The sequence below is a fragment of the Neovison vison genome, chromosome 9 (assembly GCF_020171115.1).
Source record: "Neovison vison isolate M4711 chromosome 9, ASM_NN_V1, whole genome shotgun sequence".
Classification (NCBI taxonomy): Eukaryota; Metazoa; Chordata; class Mammalia; order Carnivora; family Mustelidae; genus Neogale; species Neogale vison.
Window position 1 is genome coordinate 31,028,907 of NC_058099.1, and position 19,295 is coordinate 31,048,201.

The 19,295-nt window shown below is 38.7% G+C and overlaps 1 protein-coding gene across 1 annotated transcript in view; it reads left to right on the forward strand.

Moving 5' to 3' along the window:
* The window catches only part of ERP44 (endoplasmic reticulum protein 44), a 93,529-nt gene extending 75,913 nt beyond the window's left edge, over positions 1-17,616 (forward strand). Inside the window, exons 11-12 of the mRNA XM_044265261.1 lie at positions 14,258-14,360; positions 16,230-17,616. Of these exons, the coding sequence (XP_044121196.1) occupies positions 14,258-14,360; positions 16,230-16,331 (205 nt within the window). The 3' untranslated portion in view covers positions 16,332-17,616. The remainder of the gene's footprint in view (positions 1-14,257; positions 14,361-16,229) is intronic.
* Positions 17,617-19,295: the final 1,679 nt, after the last annotated feature.

Sequence of the window (19,295 nt, forward strand, 5' to 3'; positions counted from 1 at the left end):
TAAACCAAGTCATATAAACCAGTGGTTCAAAGTTTACTAAGCCTGGGTCCTTGCCCTCAACGAACTCACAACCAAGTGGAGAAAGGAGACAAGTAGGGCAACAGGCAGTTGTGTTTTATGATGTGAGAAGGGCTCTGACAGAGCTCAGCAGGGAGGAACTGGATCCAGGCTCTGGAGATGTGGATGCCTGAGGTGGGTCCTAAAGTTCTACACAGGCTTCTCATGGATGGAGGAGGAGACAGGGCTTGGAGAAGAGGGATGGGGGATACTGGCAGAGACAAGAATAAACTGGGGCTGAGTATGTGTGGACAGGAGGGGCGATGCTGAGGGATGAGGCCATGAGAAGCACGCACCGGTCAGCTCCTGAAAGCCCTACGATGTGTTAGGGAAGTTTGACATTATCCTGAAAACTCTGAAGAGTCAATGACAAGTTTGAATCCGAAGGTTATTTAAAAAAAAAAAAAAATCCCTCTGGCTACAAACTGGAGACTGGAAGAGAGGGAGTCAAAATAGAATCCAGGAGACTTCAGTGATCCAAACAAGAGTTGATGATAGACAACAAGTTGATGAATCTTGAATGAACAAATTACCTAAATAAGTTCTGGCAGTAGAACTAAAGCTAGAGAGGTATTTTGTAGGTGGAATAGGAGGACTTGGTATCTTAATAAACGGGTGAAGAGAGCGGTGAGCGATGGCCAGGAACCCGACTTGCACAGCTAAGTGGGTTAGCCATTAACTGAGCTGGAGCACTCAGTAGAGGAGCAGCCTTGTGGTAAAGGAAATGAGTTTTCTTTCCTGGCACACTGAATTTGAGGTGCCAGGGGCCACGAAGGAGGCGTTTCCAGTAGGGAGTTGACATGGCTCCAGGATTCAATAGGGAGATAAGGGCGGGGTCTCAAACACATAAGAATGTAGCTGAAGTTATTGAAACCGACGAGATGATTTAGCACGGGGCTGAAAATGGAACCCTGATGAGTGCCAGCCTTTAAGGAGAGGACAGAAGAAGGAACATGTGTGAAAGACTCAGAAGAAGGAGGAATCAAAGAAATGAACGAAAAACCAGAGAAGAGTAATATGGAGGAGCGCTTTAAGCAGGAAGGACTGCTCAATCAGAAGGATGAAAGATCTGTTAGATTTGCTCCCTGGAAAGGCTGTGTTGCATGAATCAAAGAGTACTGTTTGGGGAGGAGATGGAGGTTTGAGAGGAAAATTGTTGCAAGAAGCTGGCCTCTAAAGGGAAAGAAAACTAAGGGGATAGGCCCAGAGAGACAGGATAAAGGGAGGTTTTGGCTTTTCTTTCTCTCTCTCTCTCTCTTTTTTTTTTCCCCCCACCCCCTTAGAGTACAAGAAACTAGCCATGATTAAGTGCTTGTGAGAAAGAACCAAATGGATTGAAGAGTTACTGTAAAGACAGGAAAAAGAGGGCCTCATTGATCATGCAGAGCCATAAGGGGCACAGAGGGAGTGAGAAGCAAAAGAAAGAACCTTTTTCCTTTCCCATGAGAAAGAGAGGAAAAGAAGGGTGCATTCCTTTGGGGGTATTTGGGACTTCTGGTGTTAGTGACATTAGCAGAAGACCACAGACATTCCTGTCCAGTTCTTGTTTTTAACTGTGGCTAGGGAAGCAGGATCATTTACTGAGAGTGATGAGGCAGGGAGATGAGAGGCAGGACTGTGCTGGGTTTTATAAGGAAGAGGAGTGACCCAGAAAGCCATATGAAAGGTCCAGATCTCCCTAGCATCCCAGTGGAACTGCTCCAGTTTCCTTAGCAAGCGTGAACATTGATCTGCGGGGCTGATGGAAATGTCTTACCTGGTTGGGGGTCCTCTTCCTCTCATTTCTTAGCCTTGCTTCCTGAAGCTACAATCTCAAGCTTAAAAAATGAGCTTTTTGAAAGAGGGTAGTTCTAGTGTCTGGTCCCGCCTCAAGTGCTTCCAGGCAGAGACTGCGCTTGGCATTAAAAATCCTGTCTTATGTGTGGCTTGATCCTATGAAGTTGCTAGCACATTTCCCTACCTCTTCACCGGGGCTAAATCTCCAGTTGTTTACCTCTTTACTTTCACTGCAGACTTGCAGCCCCAATTACAAAGTCTCGTATTAGTGGAAGTCAACAGGATACTGACCTTACTACCAGTTGGCAACCAGACTATGCCCAACTTCGGCTTTTGTTCCTAGGAGCCCCGTGTTACACATCAAGGGACATCTTTGAGGATTTCCATCTTGGCCGTCTTAAGTTTTCTTCTGCAGTTTCGAAGTCAGATTTAAGTGCTCCTTTGGCACTTCCAGTCCCATCTTGGGGGTCTGGTGGTCACAGAACCCAAATAAGACAAGTAGGTGTCTTCATTATCACATGACCCAGTCCTCCTATCCTCCAGCCCTAGTTTACTGGACCAAGAGGTGGGCACTTGACCAGGAAAAACTAATCTGTCAGCTGGCAGCATTCTACTTATGCCCTGGTGTAAAAAGAAACTGCACCAGTAAGATTCTCCAGAGAAATCTGGAAATGGGAATAGTCCTCCTCTATCCTGCAAGTGTTCAGTCCTGTGAGTAGGGAGGGAGATAAGAGAATTGATTACATTTGAAACTCTTTGAAACAAATTACTTCTTTAATTTCTCCCTTAGGTGCCTGATTTTCCCTCCTAGGCACTGTTCACTCTAATATTTTTTAATTGTAAGGAGGCACATGCTGTGTGAGCTACAGACTGAGCCTATGTGAATAGATGTTGGTGTTAAAAATCAAAATATGTAGCAAAGTGAATCTGACACATTTCATGGCTTGCATAATTGTTATTGTGCTGCATGGTAATTAAGGCTTAAATGATAAGCAGTTTCTATAAATTACTGTAATTATTATTACTTTTAGTAACTCAGCATTTCTGGGGTCAGTCGGAGGAAGTGGTTGGGGTAAGCAGCAAGAAAGCAGATTTATGCTACATGGTCTCCTCCCTCGCCAGAGCTGGCATGGCATGGGGGAGGGAGACATGTTACCAGTGTGCTATTGACCTACCCTTATTTCAGAGAAACTGAGCCTTACGGGGGTAACATAACTCGCAAGACCACACAACTAACTAGTGGGAGGCCTGGGATTCATGTCCGAGCATATTGAACTGAAGTCCCAAGCTTTTAACCCATCCTATCAAAGTGGTTCCATTTTCAGTACATACAAAAAGCAAATATAAGTGTGAATGTCAAAGATGTTTGAGGAGATAGTACTTGTACCTGAAACTAAATCACGGATCTGTGAATCTTTTTTTTTTTTTTCTATAGATTGACCAGATTGATTTCTTGCCAAATGTAAAGGAATAGATTTTACATGTAGAGGAAAAGAATGGGGGGGGGATTAGGAAGCTAAGAGCACATAAGGGCAGGTTTAGGAAATGGTCTACAGCCCCAGGAGGAGAAAATAGATGGTGGTGTGTGGCAGAAGGCTATCGAAGGACTTTCAAGAGAAACTCACCTTCTAAAAAATTGTGGCCAGTGGATGCCATACCGTGTGTACCTTTGCAGAAATGTGCGTACGTAGTGCTGCTGGGGCCCCGGACACGGGAAAGGGCAGACAGGCCTCAGAGCCCTCCTGGGAAAAGGGAGCAGGAGTCCCCCAGCTCTGGGATCTAGGTCATTTATCCCAGATCACGAAAACACCAAAAATTATCATAATTCCTTAAACTACTCGGTCTGGGAAACCTGGCTGCAGCTGATGGGCTGCCTTTTGGCAGCGTGAGGGGCGGCCGCGGTGGGGAGATGGGAGGGGCGGGACAGAACGGAAACCGCGGGTAAGTGTCGCACTAACTCAGCGGCTTGCTCCTCTGCCGGGGCAAATCCGCCTGCCTCCTGAACTGGAGAGCAAACCACGAGCTGGGCGTAACTGGAGAGCAAACCACGAACTGGGAGGGAGAGGTAGAAGAAGCTTTTTAAACCAGGTCACCATTCGGTCTCTTAATGCTGAGAATTCCATTTTGTTCTTCATGATTTAGGAGCTCCTGCCCCCCAGCCAAATGAGGCTTTTTTAAGTGGAAAAAATAGGTACTGAGAAAGCTGCTTAAAAGGCAAATTTTATTTATTTAGGATTTTTTTTAATCTCTTGCTATACCAGCTGCTTTGTGACAGCATTAGATGGTCAATAAATGTTTTGATTAATTTGCTCTTAATCTGCTTATTTTACATTTAAGAGTTTGATTACTTTGGATAGACATCTGCACATCAGGAACATATCCTAGTATTGATCAACTAGCCATTCGCCCCGTTGTTCGCCTCCTGTGCTAGTCACCTCTGTAGTTGTGATTTTTCTGGATGTGTCTCTCCTGTCAGCCACAGGGCAGTGCACACGGTAGGCTGAGTCCCTAAACACCATTTTTACTCTCACGGAATGTACTTCCCATTCAGCCGACATTCATTACCTTCTTACAAGTACTTTATATTTTACACGTTGTTACATTTTACCTTATTTGGACCTACCAGCAAGATAAACCTGAAACTCGGGCAGTGGCAGGCTCTGTACCAGCTTCACTTTCTATTTTGTATGTGTTCTCAGTTTCTGTAAGAAGCATATAAAACAGTTGTTTCTGCTTTTACAGTGAAGAATTAAAGCTCTGAAAGACTGAGTAACTTTACTAACGCCAAGTCACTAAAGAGGCAAAATGGTGAGCAGTTAAGGTGCTCAGACTCTAGATCGAGACTGCTCAGATGGTAATTCCAGTCTGTTACCTACCAGTTATATCCCTCTGGGCAATTTCTTACCACCTCTATGCCTCAGTTTCCTCACCTGTAAGATGGGAATGCTAACAGTGTCTACTTCATAGGGTATTAACTGAATGTGTCTATCTGTAGCTCTTAAAATGGTGTCTGATAACATGGTAGGTACTATGATAAGGCTCTATTGCTTGTTATAGGAAATAATCAGATTCAAATCTAAGTCATTAGACTATAAAAATAGTACAATTAAGTAAGCAGGTGTTGTTTTCATTTTACAAATGAGAAAGCTGACACTCAAAGAGGTCAAGTAACTTTAAGGACAAAATACTATTTTCTTACTACTATAGTACATTACTGTATAAGTTAAAAAGTAGAGTAAACAATAACTAGGAAATCCAATCCAGCAATATAGAAAAAAAGAGCAATATACAACTAAGTGGGGTTTATCCCAACTATGCAAGGCTAATCCAACATTCAGAAACCAGTCAATGTAATTCAGCATATTAATGAATAACAAAAAAATTGATCACATTAACACATGCTGAAGCATTTGACAAAATTCAACATGCATTCATGACAAAAATGCTTAATAAACTAGGGTGTGGAAACTTCCTCAGTCTGATAAAGAACATTTATAAAGAACCTGCAGCTAATATTGTATTTAATAGTGAAAGACTGAATACTTTCCCCTTGAAATCAGGAACCAGGCAATGATGTTTACTGTTTCTGTGTATGTGTGCATTTAACATGTCATTTGTTCTTTATTTCTGAGTATAAAGAATTTTATGTTCTTTGTGAATAATTCTGGAAGTTAATAAGATGCCAAAGAATAAATTTAAAATCATGCATAAATGCACAAACCAGAGACCTAGACACTTGTGTGTTATAAATGTCATCAGGGCCATGCTAGTTTATGAATTGTCTTTTTAATTTGTCCATGCATTATAAACATCTTCCCTTGTGATTAAAATTTTTTCTTTTACTTTTAATGGCTAGTTTGCCTTTGTATGGGTTTTATGATTTAACCCGTTGTTTGAATCCAGGTTTTCCTGTGAACAAATGAGTAACACACTTCTACTAATGGGACTTTACCAGACTCGTCCTCATTGACATTCTTGCTGTTTCTGGTGCCATGGGGTACCCTCTCCTTGAGTTCTGTGACATACCATCATGGTTTTCCTTTTGCTTTTTTTTTTTTTGGCTCTTTCATTGTTTTTTCTGATTGTGCTTCTTGTCTTTGACCCCTTGTGGTAATAATCATAGAGCTGTGCTGTCCAGTACTGCCTGCCCTGTATGAATACTGGTTTTAATTAAAATGATATAGAACGTAGAAGTTAGTGTCTCGGGTGCTCTGGCTTCTCAGTGGCCATATGTGGGTAGTGGCTACTGTATTTGACAGCACAGATACACAACGTTTTCTATCTTTATTGAAAGTTCTGTTGGACGTTCTGTTGCTGTCGGAGGGCATGCAGTTGTAAGGAACAAACTCACTCCATGGAGCTCTAAGTGAGGGGTTTGTGCTGGAAACTACAGGAATCCGACCAGGAGCTGAGTTGCAGGAGGTACAGCTGGCCCGCGCTGCTGGAAGGTGCTGGGGTAGCTACTCCCTTCCCTTCCTCTGGGGCCCAAAAGCTCTTCTCTGGGCTCCTTTCTTCACAGCTGATCCATCCTTCTCTCCCGATACCAGCTTCTCCCTCTGCTGTGCCATAACTTCTGCATGGATGGGGTTCTGATGTACCGTGACAGGTTGTAGCCTGAACCTGGTAGGACTTCCAGCTCTAATCATTTGATCGTGCTCCCTACCTCTCTTAGTTCGCATTCTTCAGATATCTGCCTCAAGCCACATAGATTGGTTCCTTCTCTACCCCTAGTTACTTGTCTTCCCCTCCCTTTTTTCAGCTTTATTGAGGCATAGTTGACCAAACTGCTTGTATTATATAACATATTTTGATGTATGTATACACTGAAATAATTACCACTGAGTCAAGCAAATTAATGTATCCATTACCTCACTTTTTTGGGGGGGGTGGGTGAGAGCAGTTAAAACCTACTCACTCTCAGCAAATTTCAAGTGTATAATATAGTATTAATAACTGTAGTCACATTGCTCTACATTAGATTTCTAGAATGTAATCTTCCTGTAGCTGAAACTGTACAGTTAACCAACATTTTTGCATTTCCTTCCACACCTTCCTGCTCTGGTCCCTTGTAACTGCTCGTCTACACTGTGCTTCTGTAAGTTCTGCTCTTTTAGATTCCAAGTGAAGTGAGATCATGCAGTTTGTCTTTCTGTGTCTGCCTTATTTCACTTAGTATAGTGTCCTTCAGGTTCATTCATATTGTTGTAAATGACAGGATTTCCTTCTTTATTAAGGCTGAACAATATTCCTGTGTGTGTGTGTGTGTGTGTGTACACCATATTTTTCTTATCTATTCATCAGTAGATGGATTCTTGGGTTCTTTCTGTATCTTGGATATTCAGAGTAATGCAGTGAACATGGGAGTGAAGATAACTCTTTAAGACAATGCTTTGATCTCCTTCGGGTGTAAACCAAAAGTGGGATTGTTAGGTCAGATGGTAGTTCTACTTTTAATTTTTTGAGTAGCCTCCATCCATACCTCTGTAGTGAGTTTACCAGTTTACATTCCCATGAACAGTGAACAAGGTTCCCTCTTCTCCATATCCTGGCCAACACTTACTTTTTGTCTTTTTGATAAAAGCCATTCTAACAGGTGATCGCTCATTCTGGTTATGATTTCCATTTCCCTGATGACTAGTGATACTGAGCACAACCGTCCCAGGTACCTGTTGGCTATTTGTAGGTTTTCTTTTGAGAAATGTCTTTTCAGGTCCTTTGCCCATTTTAAAATCAGGTTGTTTTCTTGCTCTTGAGTTTTGTTCCTTTTGTTTTTTTGGATATTAATCCCTTATCTGATAGATGGTTTACAAATAGTTCCTCCCAGTTCGTAGGTTGTCTCTTCACTCTGTTTCCTTTACCGCGCAGAAGCTTTTTAGTCGGATGCAGTGGTGTGCTCTTTTTTGGGTTTGGTGCCTGTGCTTTTGGGGTCATATCCAAAAAATTATTTCCCAGACCAATATCAAGAAACTTTTCCCCTATGTTTTCTTACAGTGTTACAGTTTGTCAGGTCTCACAGTTAAGTCTTTAATCGATTTTGAGTTGATTTTTGTGTATGGTGTGAAATAATGGTCCAATTTAATTTTTCGGACGTTGGCTGTCTAGTTTTGCCAGCATCATTTATTTGGAAGACCATCCTTGGGGCGCCTGGGTGACTCAGTTACGTGTCTTGACTCTTGATTTTGGCTTGGGTCATGAGATTGAGCTCTGCATCATGTTCCGCACTGGGTGTGGGGCCTGCTTAAGATTCTAGGGGCGTGGGTGGCTCAGTCAGTCAGTTAAGTGGCTGACTCTTGGTTTTGGCTTAGGTTGCAGTTTCAGGGTCATGGGAATAGCCCTGCATCAGGCTCTGTGCTCAGCGCGGTGGGTGCTTATGCCTCCCCCCTCCATTCCCCTCCCCACACTCTCTCTTCTCTCAGATACTTAAAAAAAAAGATTCTCTCTTTCCCTTCTGCCCCCGCCCTCTGCTCATGCTCTCTCTCTCTCAAATTAAATTAAAAATACTGTACTTTCCACCTTGTGTATTCTTGGCACATTTGTCAAAGATCAGTTGACTTTTGTGTGGACTTACTTCTGGGCTCTCTGTTATGATCCATTGGTTTATGTCTTTATACCGGTGCTATACTGTTTTGGTTACTATAACTTTGTAGTATATTTTGAAATCACACAATGTGATGCCTTCATCTTTGTTCTTTTTTCTTGAGACTGCTTTTGCTTTGGCTATATTTAGGGTCTTTTGCATATTTATTGTATTGTATATTTATTGTATTTTGTATATTTATTTTATATTGTATATACAAAAGTATATTTTGTATATTTAGGGTATTTTGGCTATATTTAAGGTCTTTTGTGGTTTCATATGAATTTCAGAACTTTTTCTATTTCTATGAAAAATGCCATTGGAATTTTGATAGGGATTGCACTGAATCTATAGATTGCTTTAGGTAGTATGGACATTTTAACAATATTAATATTTCCAGTCCATTCACTCAGGATATCTTTCCATTTATTTGTGTCTTCTTCCATCAGTGTTTTATAGTTTTCAAATATACAGCTCTTTCACCCCTGTGGCTAAATTTATGCCTAAGTATTGTTTTTGATAAAGATGTCTACTCTCGGAAAAACACATCGAGGGTTGGTAGACGGGAGATGGGTGTTATGGCGTAACTGGGTGATGGGCATTAAGGAGGGCACATGATATAATGAGCACTGGGTATTGTTATATGCAGCTGACAAATCACTGAACTCTACCTCTGAAATGAATATATGCTATATGTTAATTAAGTGAATTTAAAAAGAAAAAAAAATGTTCACTCTCACCAGTTTTGTGATACTGGAAGTCCTAGCAAGTACCATAGGACAAAAAAATAAGTGTTTGGACTAGAAAGAAACTATCTTCCTTTGTAGGTAGCATGATTGTGTATGTAGTAGAAATGCCCAGTAAATTCGTAAGAAAGCTCCTAGAACTAATGAGTTCAGCAGGATACAAGGTCTCATTTAAAAAATCATTTTTATTTCCTTTTTTTTTTTAAGATTTTATTTATTCATTTGACAGAAATCACAAGTAGGCAGAGAGGCAGGCAAAGAGAGAGGAAGGGAAGCAGGCTCCTTGCTGAACAGAGAGCCCGACGTGGGGCTCGATCCCAGGACCCTGGGATCATGACCCGAGCCGAAGGCTGAGGTTTTAACCCACTGAACCACCCAGGCACCCCAGAAAATCACTTTTATTTCTATATTTTAACTATGAACATTTGGAAACCCCAAAACGTTTAAATTACCATTCATAATAGGCTCCAAAAGAAAGAAAAAAGAACTATGTATACATCTAATGACAAAAACTACAAAATGCCAATGAAAGAAATCAAAGATGACCAGAATTAATGGAGAAACATACTGTGTTCATGGATTGGAAGACTCAGTACTATTTAGATGTCAGTGCTCCTCACATTTATCTATAGCTTTAATGCAATTTCAATCTAAATCTAAGTAGATTTTTTTGTAGATATAGCTGATTCTAAAATTTCTAAGGGAAGTTAAAACTAGAATAATTGAAACAAAACAATCGAAAAAGAAAGGTCTCATAATACCCAATTTTAAGACCTACTATATAGCTAAAATATTTATGACAGCGTAATATCTGTGAAAAAAATAGGTATGTGTTGCTGTGGAACAGAATAGAGAATCTAGAAATAGGCACACAAACAGTGATTTTTTTTTTTTTTAAAGATGGAAAGACAACTCAATGGAAGGGGGTAATCTTTTCAATAAATGGTGCTGTAGCACCTAAACATCTCCATGAAAGAAACTGCTCCTATAAAATATTAACTTGGAATTGATTGTAGACCTCAATGTGAAAGGTAAAACTACAAAACCCTTAGAAGTAAATGTAGAAACTCTGTTTGACCTTAGTATGCCCAAAGCACTATCCATAAATGAAAAAATTGATAATTGGCTTTCAACGAATTAAAAACTTTTGCTCCATAAAAGATACTGTTAGAATGCAAAGAAGATATACAAATGGCAAGTAAGCACATGATGAGGTGTTCAACATCATTAGACACTAGAGAAATGCAAATTAAAACCACAGTGAGATCCCATTATACATTTTTTAGAATGGCTAAATTTAAGTACTTATAATACCCCAGGTGAGAATTTGGAACAGCTGGAACTCTTACACATTGCGGGTGGGGTTGCAAAATGATACAGCCACTCTAAACACTTTGGCAGGTTTTTAAAAAAGTTAAACATTATACCTCCTATATAAGCCAGTATTTATCCTAAAGAAGCTAATGTTCACACAAACACCTGTGTACAAATGTTTGTAGTAGCATTGTTCAGAATCACCAAGATCTTGAACCCAAATACTCTTCATTGGGTAAAAGGATAAACTAATTGTGGTATATCCACTCAATGGAATGCTATTCAGTAAATAAAGGAACAGTTATACATGCAACAGAATGGGTGAATCTCAAAAGCAGTATGCCAGAAGCCAGTCTCATGGTTACATGCTGTATGATTCCAAGTACAAGACATTTTGGAAAAGGCAAATTATAGGAACAGAGAACAGATCAGTGGCTGGCAAGAGTTAGGGGGAAGTGGAGGATCTGACCAAAAAAAATTGTTATGTATCCTATTTGTGGAGATAGTAACTAGATGCTATGTGCATATGTTAAAACTCAGAACTATAAGTCTAGAAGAGTGAATTCCATTGTATGTGAATTAAAAAAAAATGGTTCTCACTGTGATATACGTATGTCAAAGTTCATTTAATGATACTTAACATTTGTGCATTTCACTGTACCTAAATTTTGCATCACCTAAAAATCAAAATTGAAAACAGAAAAGTGTTTAAAAGGTGGGAAAGAAGCACTTAGGTGTTTTAATTAGAAAAATTGTATCCTACTTGTATGCTAAAGTATGAAAATATAATTGAATTTATTATGACAAGGATCCCTTTATTTTTCTTTCTAGCAGATAACCATTTTTCTGTTTTCTTGACAATATACTGTGATTCACTGATTGTTACTTAAAGATGGATATTTTCTGGCCACAAGCTAGATAAGAGCTCTTTTGTAATCTGTTTTCTACCACATCAATTCAGATTCATCCTATCTCCCTTTGCCTTTTGCTCACAATTCTTTCATCTGTTGACAAGGGGAAAGAACCAAGTTAGGAAAAAAAATCCGTTTTGAGTGTTCTCTACAAATTTGTTACATTTAAGATTTAATTATAAATTATTTTTTGACTATCAGAAGCAAGTCATACTCTGTATTGGTTGCTGTCGTCTTTGGACTTTATAAAATAACAGACTTAACGGGGGCTTTATCGTAAACAGTAGAGACCATTTGTGATTCTTTGATTTGAATGGATATATTCACTTTGCTGTGGGGGACAGTAGATGATGTCATATTACATTTAAATTGATCTCCTCTCAGTGTTTATCTTTAGTGCATGTGCAATTTCTTCAGCACCACAGACCCTTTCAGAGGCATTTCTGTCAATACAGCTACCTGACAGTCATTTGTATTTGTAAACTGTGCTTTTGGCACCTGCTGGTCTCTGTTGCATTGGAGCTAGTGGGGAGCCAAAATGGGTGTACAATGAAGTTATTGGTTGGTACATCTCAGTGGGAGTTATTGAAGGGAGGAAACAGCACTTGCAGGACCTCGGGAGAGGATAAAAGAAACTAGCAGTGTGCTACCAAAAAACGATGATTTAAAAAGTGAGGCAATTCTACCCAATTAAACTGTTTATGGACCTGCATTTTAATTCTCGTAAGAGATATAAAGAAAAGTTTCTATTTAAAATATATAATGAATTTTCGAAATGCCAGGATTTCAGTAGAAGACTAACAATTCATATGAGCAGAAATATAAATTAAAACGGTGGAAAAAATGCTTAATTTCTGAAGAAATGAAAATTGAAATGTGTGTGTCTTTTATTAAAGTAGTAAAACAAATTTTAAAAAGAAACATGTTGGCAAGACTTCAGGGAACAGGTAGACAAATAGCAAAAATGGACTGTTTTATAGGTATAACTTGCCCACACTTAGTCAAGTTATTTACTCAACAGACTCTCAACTTAGGATGAGTTAACAGTTTCTTGCTTTTTGCTGGTGCAAAAGCGATACGCACATAGTAGAAACTACACTTTGAGTTTTGATCTTTCCCAGGCTAGCGGTGTGCACGGACACTCTGGTGGTGCTGGCGATCCGCAGTGAGCCACGGCTCCCAGCACGCCTTGGGCTCACAGGCATCAACTGACACACGTACTGGACCTGTGCAGCCACTGTTGGTCACTTCCAGTACAGAATGCGATGTTACATATGAAGTACTTTATTATAAAATGGGCTTTGCGTTGGATGATTTTGCTCAAGTAGGGTATTCTAAGTGTTCTGAACGTGTTTAAAGTGTGCTTAGGATTTTTCAATTCAGAGAAGTTTATTGGGCTGTATCCCCTTTGCAAGTTGACAAAAGTCTATATTCCTACTCTATTGGAGACAACTCAAAGGAAATACTTAAAAAAAGAAGGCTGATAGGTGAATCTGCTTAGCTTATATAAGTCTGTTTTACTACAGTGCATGTCTCTGTAGTGCAAACTTGTTCATAGCATGAGTGATAATTAGGGGAATATTGTTAAAATAAGCAAGTTGTGTTGATTCATACTATTTTCGTCAGAATGGTTTTTTTTTTTTTTAAAGATTTTGAAGCCATCAAAGAAAAGTGTTTTCACCATTAAAGAGTGATTTAGGGGCACCTGGGTGGCTCGGTCAGTTAACTGACCAACTCTTGGTTTTGGCTGGGGGTCATGATCTCAGGGTTCTGGGGGGAAGTCTCCTTCTCTCCCTCTGCCCCACCCCCTAGTCACATGCTTGTGCGCTCTCAAAAATATTTTTTTAAAGGGAGAGAATGCTTTAGTGGTGTATGAAGACCTCCCCCAACCTAAAAAGCAAAGGAGGGTCAGTTTCATGGCCTTGAGAAGTGCTTTGCTTTTCACAGTATTAAGCTGTCCAGTGGAGTGCCCATGTGGTTGAAGACATTGTGAGATTTTCCCTTATGCTTGGGCGTCAGGGGCGGGGGAGAACGAAAAAGCTACATCCTGATTTAAATTATTTTGATAAAATTGGTTCTACTGGCAGTGAATGCCCTCAAGGACCTCAGTTCATATCTCAAAAAAGGACTTAAGGCTCTAGGTTAAGGCTACAGAGGTTAACCTTGCCTACACAGTGGTGGAGGCTCAAACAGTGGTAGTATCTTTCTTCCAGGGTTTTTTTTGTTTTTTTTTAAAAGATTTTATTTATTTATTTGACAGAGAGAAATCACAAGTAGATGGAGAGGCAGGCAGAGAGAGAGGGAAGCAGGCTCCCTGCTGAGCAGAGAGCCCGATGCGGGACTCGATCCCAGGACCCTGAGATCATGACCTGAGCCGAAGGCAGTGGCTTAACCCACTGAGCCACCCAGGCGCCCCTTCCAGGGTTTTTATAGTACTCTGGTTGCAGAGCTACATTGTTTTAAGTGGTGAGGCCCTAATGCTGTTTTTCCCTTGAGCCCTGTCATTTTTAGTGTGATTTTGCAGAATATGAGGTTTTTTTAGTCACATATGTTATGGAAAATATATAAAATGCCCAACAATAAGGGATGGTTAAGTAAGTTTTAGGACAGCCTCCCAATAGACTAATGTATCTGTTAAAATAAGTGTAAAAAATTTGCGAAACAAGTGCAAGAACTGGAACACAAAACTGAGCATCTGCAGTTCATGATGATAACTATATAGCGATGTTCAGCATATACCTGGCCTCTGAGAGTTATGGTACGACTGTAGGTAAAATTTAAAGAAAAAAAAATTTCTTTAATGTTTGAAGTTGGTAAAATAGAGGTAAGTCCATTTTAACAGTTTAAGCTAAATTTTTATTTTACTTTTGTTTTAGAATTCCTGGAAAACTCAAGCAATTCGTATTTGACTTACATTCTGGAAAATTGCACAGAGAATTCCATCATGGTCCTGACCCAACTGATACAGCCCCAGGACAGGTAGGACTCTTTTTTTTTTTTTTTTTCCCAGTGGGAACGCTCTTTTTTCTGGTTAGCCTTGAGGAGGATCTTGAAGCTCTTGTACAGGCTTGAGTTTCTGCTCCTAAAGATCTCTATAATGAAATTCTGAATATACTCTAGATAATAAATTGTTCCTTTTAAAATTAATTTTTAAAATTACAGAGCTTCAGTAAAGTTTCAAGAATGATACAAAATAGTTTCTTGATCACATAAACAGAAGGGTCCTGTGAGTATGTCCTGTGGAATATGGGTAAAAGGATTAAATACAGTTGGCTTCAAATATGGAAGTAGGAGATAAGAAGTAGAAGTAGACAGATCAGTAAAGAAGTCAGTGGATTCTGTTAACTGGTCAGGTCTTCCTCTGTGGCTAGGACACTGACCACACTACAAAGAAAATAATGATATGGTATTCTTGCTAAACCATCCTAAGCACCTTCACCAATACAGTATTTATAATTTTTAAACTTAAGGTTTAATGCAGCTTTTCATTTGAGATTTAGAATGCTTTACAACTATTTATGAAAATTTTGTATTTGCTTTTCATGTAACTTTTAGCCTGATTTGACTGTTTCTACCTTGTACCTTCTGTTACAAATAATTTCTCTGTTCCTGCTTTGTTAAACACCTCTAAAAATTGCGTTTGGCTAAATTACTGATTTATATCATGTCTGTTGCCATTATACTGAGAGGGAAGATGACACAAAACATAACTCTTATTTCATATGCCCAGAACTTCATTGTTTTGCCTAAGGAACCTCCACATAGAAAAATAAAAGCTAAGTCAATTTTTCCTGAAGAGTCAAATTAAGTTCAATTGTCAAGAATTCCCTTTAGGAATCCAATGACATGCTTCTTCCTTGAAGTCTGAGGTCAGATTTTTCTTTGATAATTAAGCAACTATAGAAGCAAACCATTTGTTGGCAATAACCCATAGGTGATTATTTCCCTCAGGAAAGTAGGCCTGCTTAATATTTTATCAGATTAGGGGAAAATGTTACTTACCTTTATTATATTATCCTGATTTATTTCAACTTTTCCATAAGACAGTGAACTTCTATTTTATAGTGATATAATTATGGCTTAAACCAAACATGTATCTCAGTAAAAATACAAATGAAAAATGTATTAGGGAAGGGGGGGGAACATGACAAAATAAAATGGGAAATTTGCAGACATTGCTTCCCATTAATAATGTAAATAAGCCAGTATCCATGGTATGTAACATGGACACTGTGTTAACTACAGGGGATATTAAAACAGTGATGGTGTATTTGGTCATGTGGAGATAAAGGATAGACAACACACTGCCTTTCCTTTGAAATTCTTGGAAGTCACTCTTAGAGTTCTGTGTATTTTTGTCTATTGTTGATGCACAAGTAAAATACTATAGAAATTAATTTCTTACAGTATGGAAGTGTTTATTTTCCTCCTTATGTCAACTAAATTCTGGTATCTAGGTATCGCTAAATGAAAGTTCTGTCGGTGCCTTTAATCTTCTTTGTGGTCATTTTTAAGAGAGAAGGGTTTGGGCATCTTAGTCATGGTGGTGCTGCTTCTACAAAACAGTGTAGGAAGGCACTTAGGAGTCAGGTATTTTGTTTCCTTCCACTACACCTCAGGAACTGTGGACAGGTCCAGAGGTAAAGGCTCTGTAGCAGCCCTGGAGAATATTAGTAAGGGCATCTGAATAGGGAAAGTAAGATTTCAAATTTAACTCTCATCTTTGACACACAGTAGCTATCTTCATTAAGCAAATAATTACAAGACAACTACCACTTGTCTGATACTTTTATTAAAACAGTGTAACTCCACAAAATATATTGATATGTTTTATTCTTTCTCTTGTAGCAAGTCCAAGATGTAGCAAGCAGTCCACCTGAGAGCTCCTTCCAGAAATTAGCACCCAGCGAATATAGGTATACTTTATTGAGGGATCGAGATGAGCTTTAAAAACTTGAAAAACAATTTGCAAGCCTTTCAAACAGCAGCATCAACTTACATGGTGGAAATAGTAAACCTATATTTTCATAATTCTATGTGTATTTTTATTTTGAATAAACTGAAAGAAGTTTTGGGTTTTTAATTTTTTTTTTCTCCCCCTGACTCAAAATGCATTGTCATTTAATATAGCCTCTTTTTAAAAATGTTAGGGATAAAAAAATAAAAATAAAAATCAGAGGCCTATCTTTGCTTTAAATCTGTCCTTTAAAATTTTTATAAATCAAGTGAAAGGTGACATTGCCAGAAACATACCATTAACTTGCACTGCTAGGTAAGGGAGGACTTAGGGATGTCTCCTGTGTAGTATGTGCTTTTCTTTATATACAATCAATCTTGTTGGTATTTTCATTGTCACATTTCTCAAAGCTAAGAGGGTATATATTCTGGATACCTGGGAGGGGAATAAATTAAAATTTTCACACTGTGTACTGTGTTTTACTGATTGGTTGGATATTGCTTATGAAAATTCCACAGTGGTATTTTTTGGATTCTTAATATGTAACTTAAACATACTATGAAGAGGAGGAGAGCCATAAGCCAGAACATTTGGCGGAATTGTCCTTATGAATTAAGAAAAAGAAAATGAAAAGTGTTATTAAATTTCTTTGTGTTTATCTAACAAAATGGCATATGGATGGCATTTAAAACTTTGAATTATACCTAAATCTGAGATACTGGTAGAGCAGGTTACCAGTGTTGAACCAGATTATTTTTAAGGCTCCTCCTATCATGACACATTAATGTCCAAAGACGAAAACCAGCAGAGAAATTGTATTTCAGTAATTCTAATCTTCTATCTTGTAGAGTCTTGTTGTAGTTGTATAGATCAAAATCAAAGACAATAAGGCACATAATTTTTTTTTCCCCATTGTAAAATTGTTAGAGGACCCTACCCCACTAGATTCCCTGATTTCCCAGGCCTGCAATGTATAGTCAAATGGGTTCCTGTGCCAGGCCTCAGTACTGCCAGGGAATAAAACCAGAGGGAGAGGACCCTCCGTGTCATATCAGGAGGCCCAATGCCCAAGGAAGACAGGTTCAAAATTGGCTTTCCTCTGGGCCTGGGTTGGTGCTATAGGCCAAGAGTCATTTTATACTTGGAGTCTAAGTCAATCCCAGTTTGGGGAAAGATTATTTTTAAGCTTAAAAGGCTGACATGTGCCATTATATGTAGTGTGTAATATATGTAACATCTTCCAATTCTTTTAAAATAAAGTTGAATATTTATAATGCATATTTAATGATTGTTGTTTTAAAAAAAAAATCAGCCTAGAATTCTTAGTTATGCATGACTTATCCATCATTTCATTCAGAATAATAAATGTTGTTAATATGGTGATAAGGGGCATGTTTAGTATATCTTACCAGATTGTTAATTAGAAAAGCAGGACAGAGCTTCCTCAAGGTTGAGTCTTAGTTCTGTTCAATTCATTGCTTCTAATTAATAACTCTGAAATCAGAGTTGTAGTCTTCAGGTCAGATGATGGACCAAATCTGAGGCAGTTAAAATGAAAATTCGTGAACATTCAGCAGGGCAGCGTACAACATCAAGAGCAGCATATGCAATTAACTGGAATAAGTTTATAATCCTGTAATTGGTTTTAAAAATATTTAAACAAAAGATAACACTCAAATATTGGATTGCAGAGAGCTGACTTGAGAATAGTTATTATGAAAAAGGCCTCAAGGAACACAGGTTCAGTGTGATTGAAGATAACAGAGTGGCTGTTAAAATATATTTGAGGCTGCATGATTTAGCTTTTATGCATATTGGGACTTAAATGTTTATTGAATAAGTGAACTGCAAAGTGATGTTGGGTAATTTTTGTACCCTTCAAGGGCTGAGCACTCATTGGGACTGGGTGCCCCATTTTATAAAAGGGGGGGAAAAAAGCTCAAGTACAAAACACGAAAACGCATTAGAAAAGATAAGTTTTTGCCATAGTTCTAGTGCAGAGGTGGGGGCGGGGGTGGTGAGGAGGCCTGTGGCTAAGAAAATGAGAATGGAAGTTAGAGAAAGAATGGGAGCTGATTGTACAGGGGCTTGAATGCCAAGCTAAGAGGTTTTTACTGTATCTTACAGGCAGCAGAGATCCACTCACAGATTTTTAAGCCAGGAAGTATGTTCATGTTTAAGTTTGAGAAAGAATATTGTGGCCAGAACTAAGAGATGGAGAGGAATAGATACGACAGATGACAAAGATGTAGATTCCATAGGGATTGGTCATCAGCTGGACTTAAAAAGAGAAAGTCCAGGAATTTAGAACTCACAATTTAGACTTATTCCCCTCTGAACTATGCATCAGAAAATGTTCTAGGTGGAAGTCTTCTCATTTATCCAGTCTGCTTTGGGCCTCAGGCTCCTCAGCTGTGAAGAGGATGCGAGACTGAAGAGCAATTGAGTTGCAAAACCCAAGCTAGCAGCAGTCCCTTCTGCCTGTCAACCTGCTACATTTTTTGAGTTTTTAAAAAATTGCTCTAATAGTGAGGGGGACCATAAAAGGATGAAAACTTTCTTTACATGAAATTCTAAACATGTTTCAAATAGTTAAATGAACCTGTAGAATAAGCATCTAAACCATTTCATTGAGCTCCATGGTGAAGCTGTCAAAGATCACATACAAAGGAAGGAAAAATTGGCATGATAAAGGCCAAAAAGAAGTTAAATATAAAAATATGTTGAAATATAAAAGCTGAATGAGCTTTGCAGAAAGTGCTAAGTTTGCCCAGAAGGCATTAAAAAAAATAGAAAAACCTGAGGGCAAAGAAATAGATGAAAGAGTGTAATGGATTAACAATTAAGAAAAGCAGAATAACTCAACTTCTATTTTTTCTCAGACAAGGAAATGTAGTCTAGTGTGGCTAAAATAAATTGACATTAAACAAAAAAGCAAAAGTGAGAAGTAAAAACAA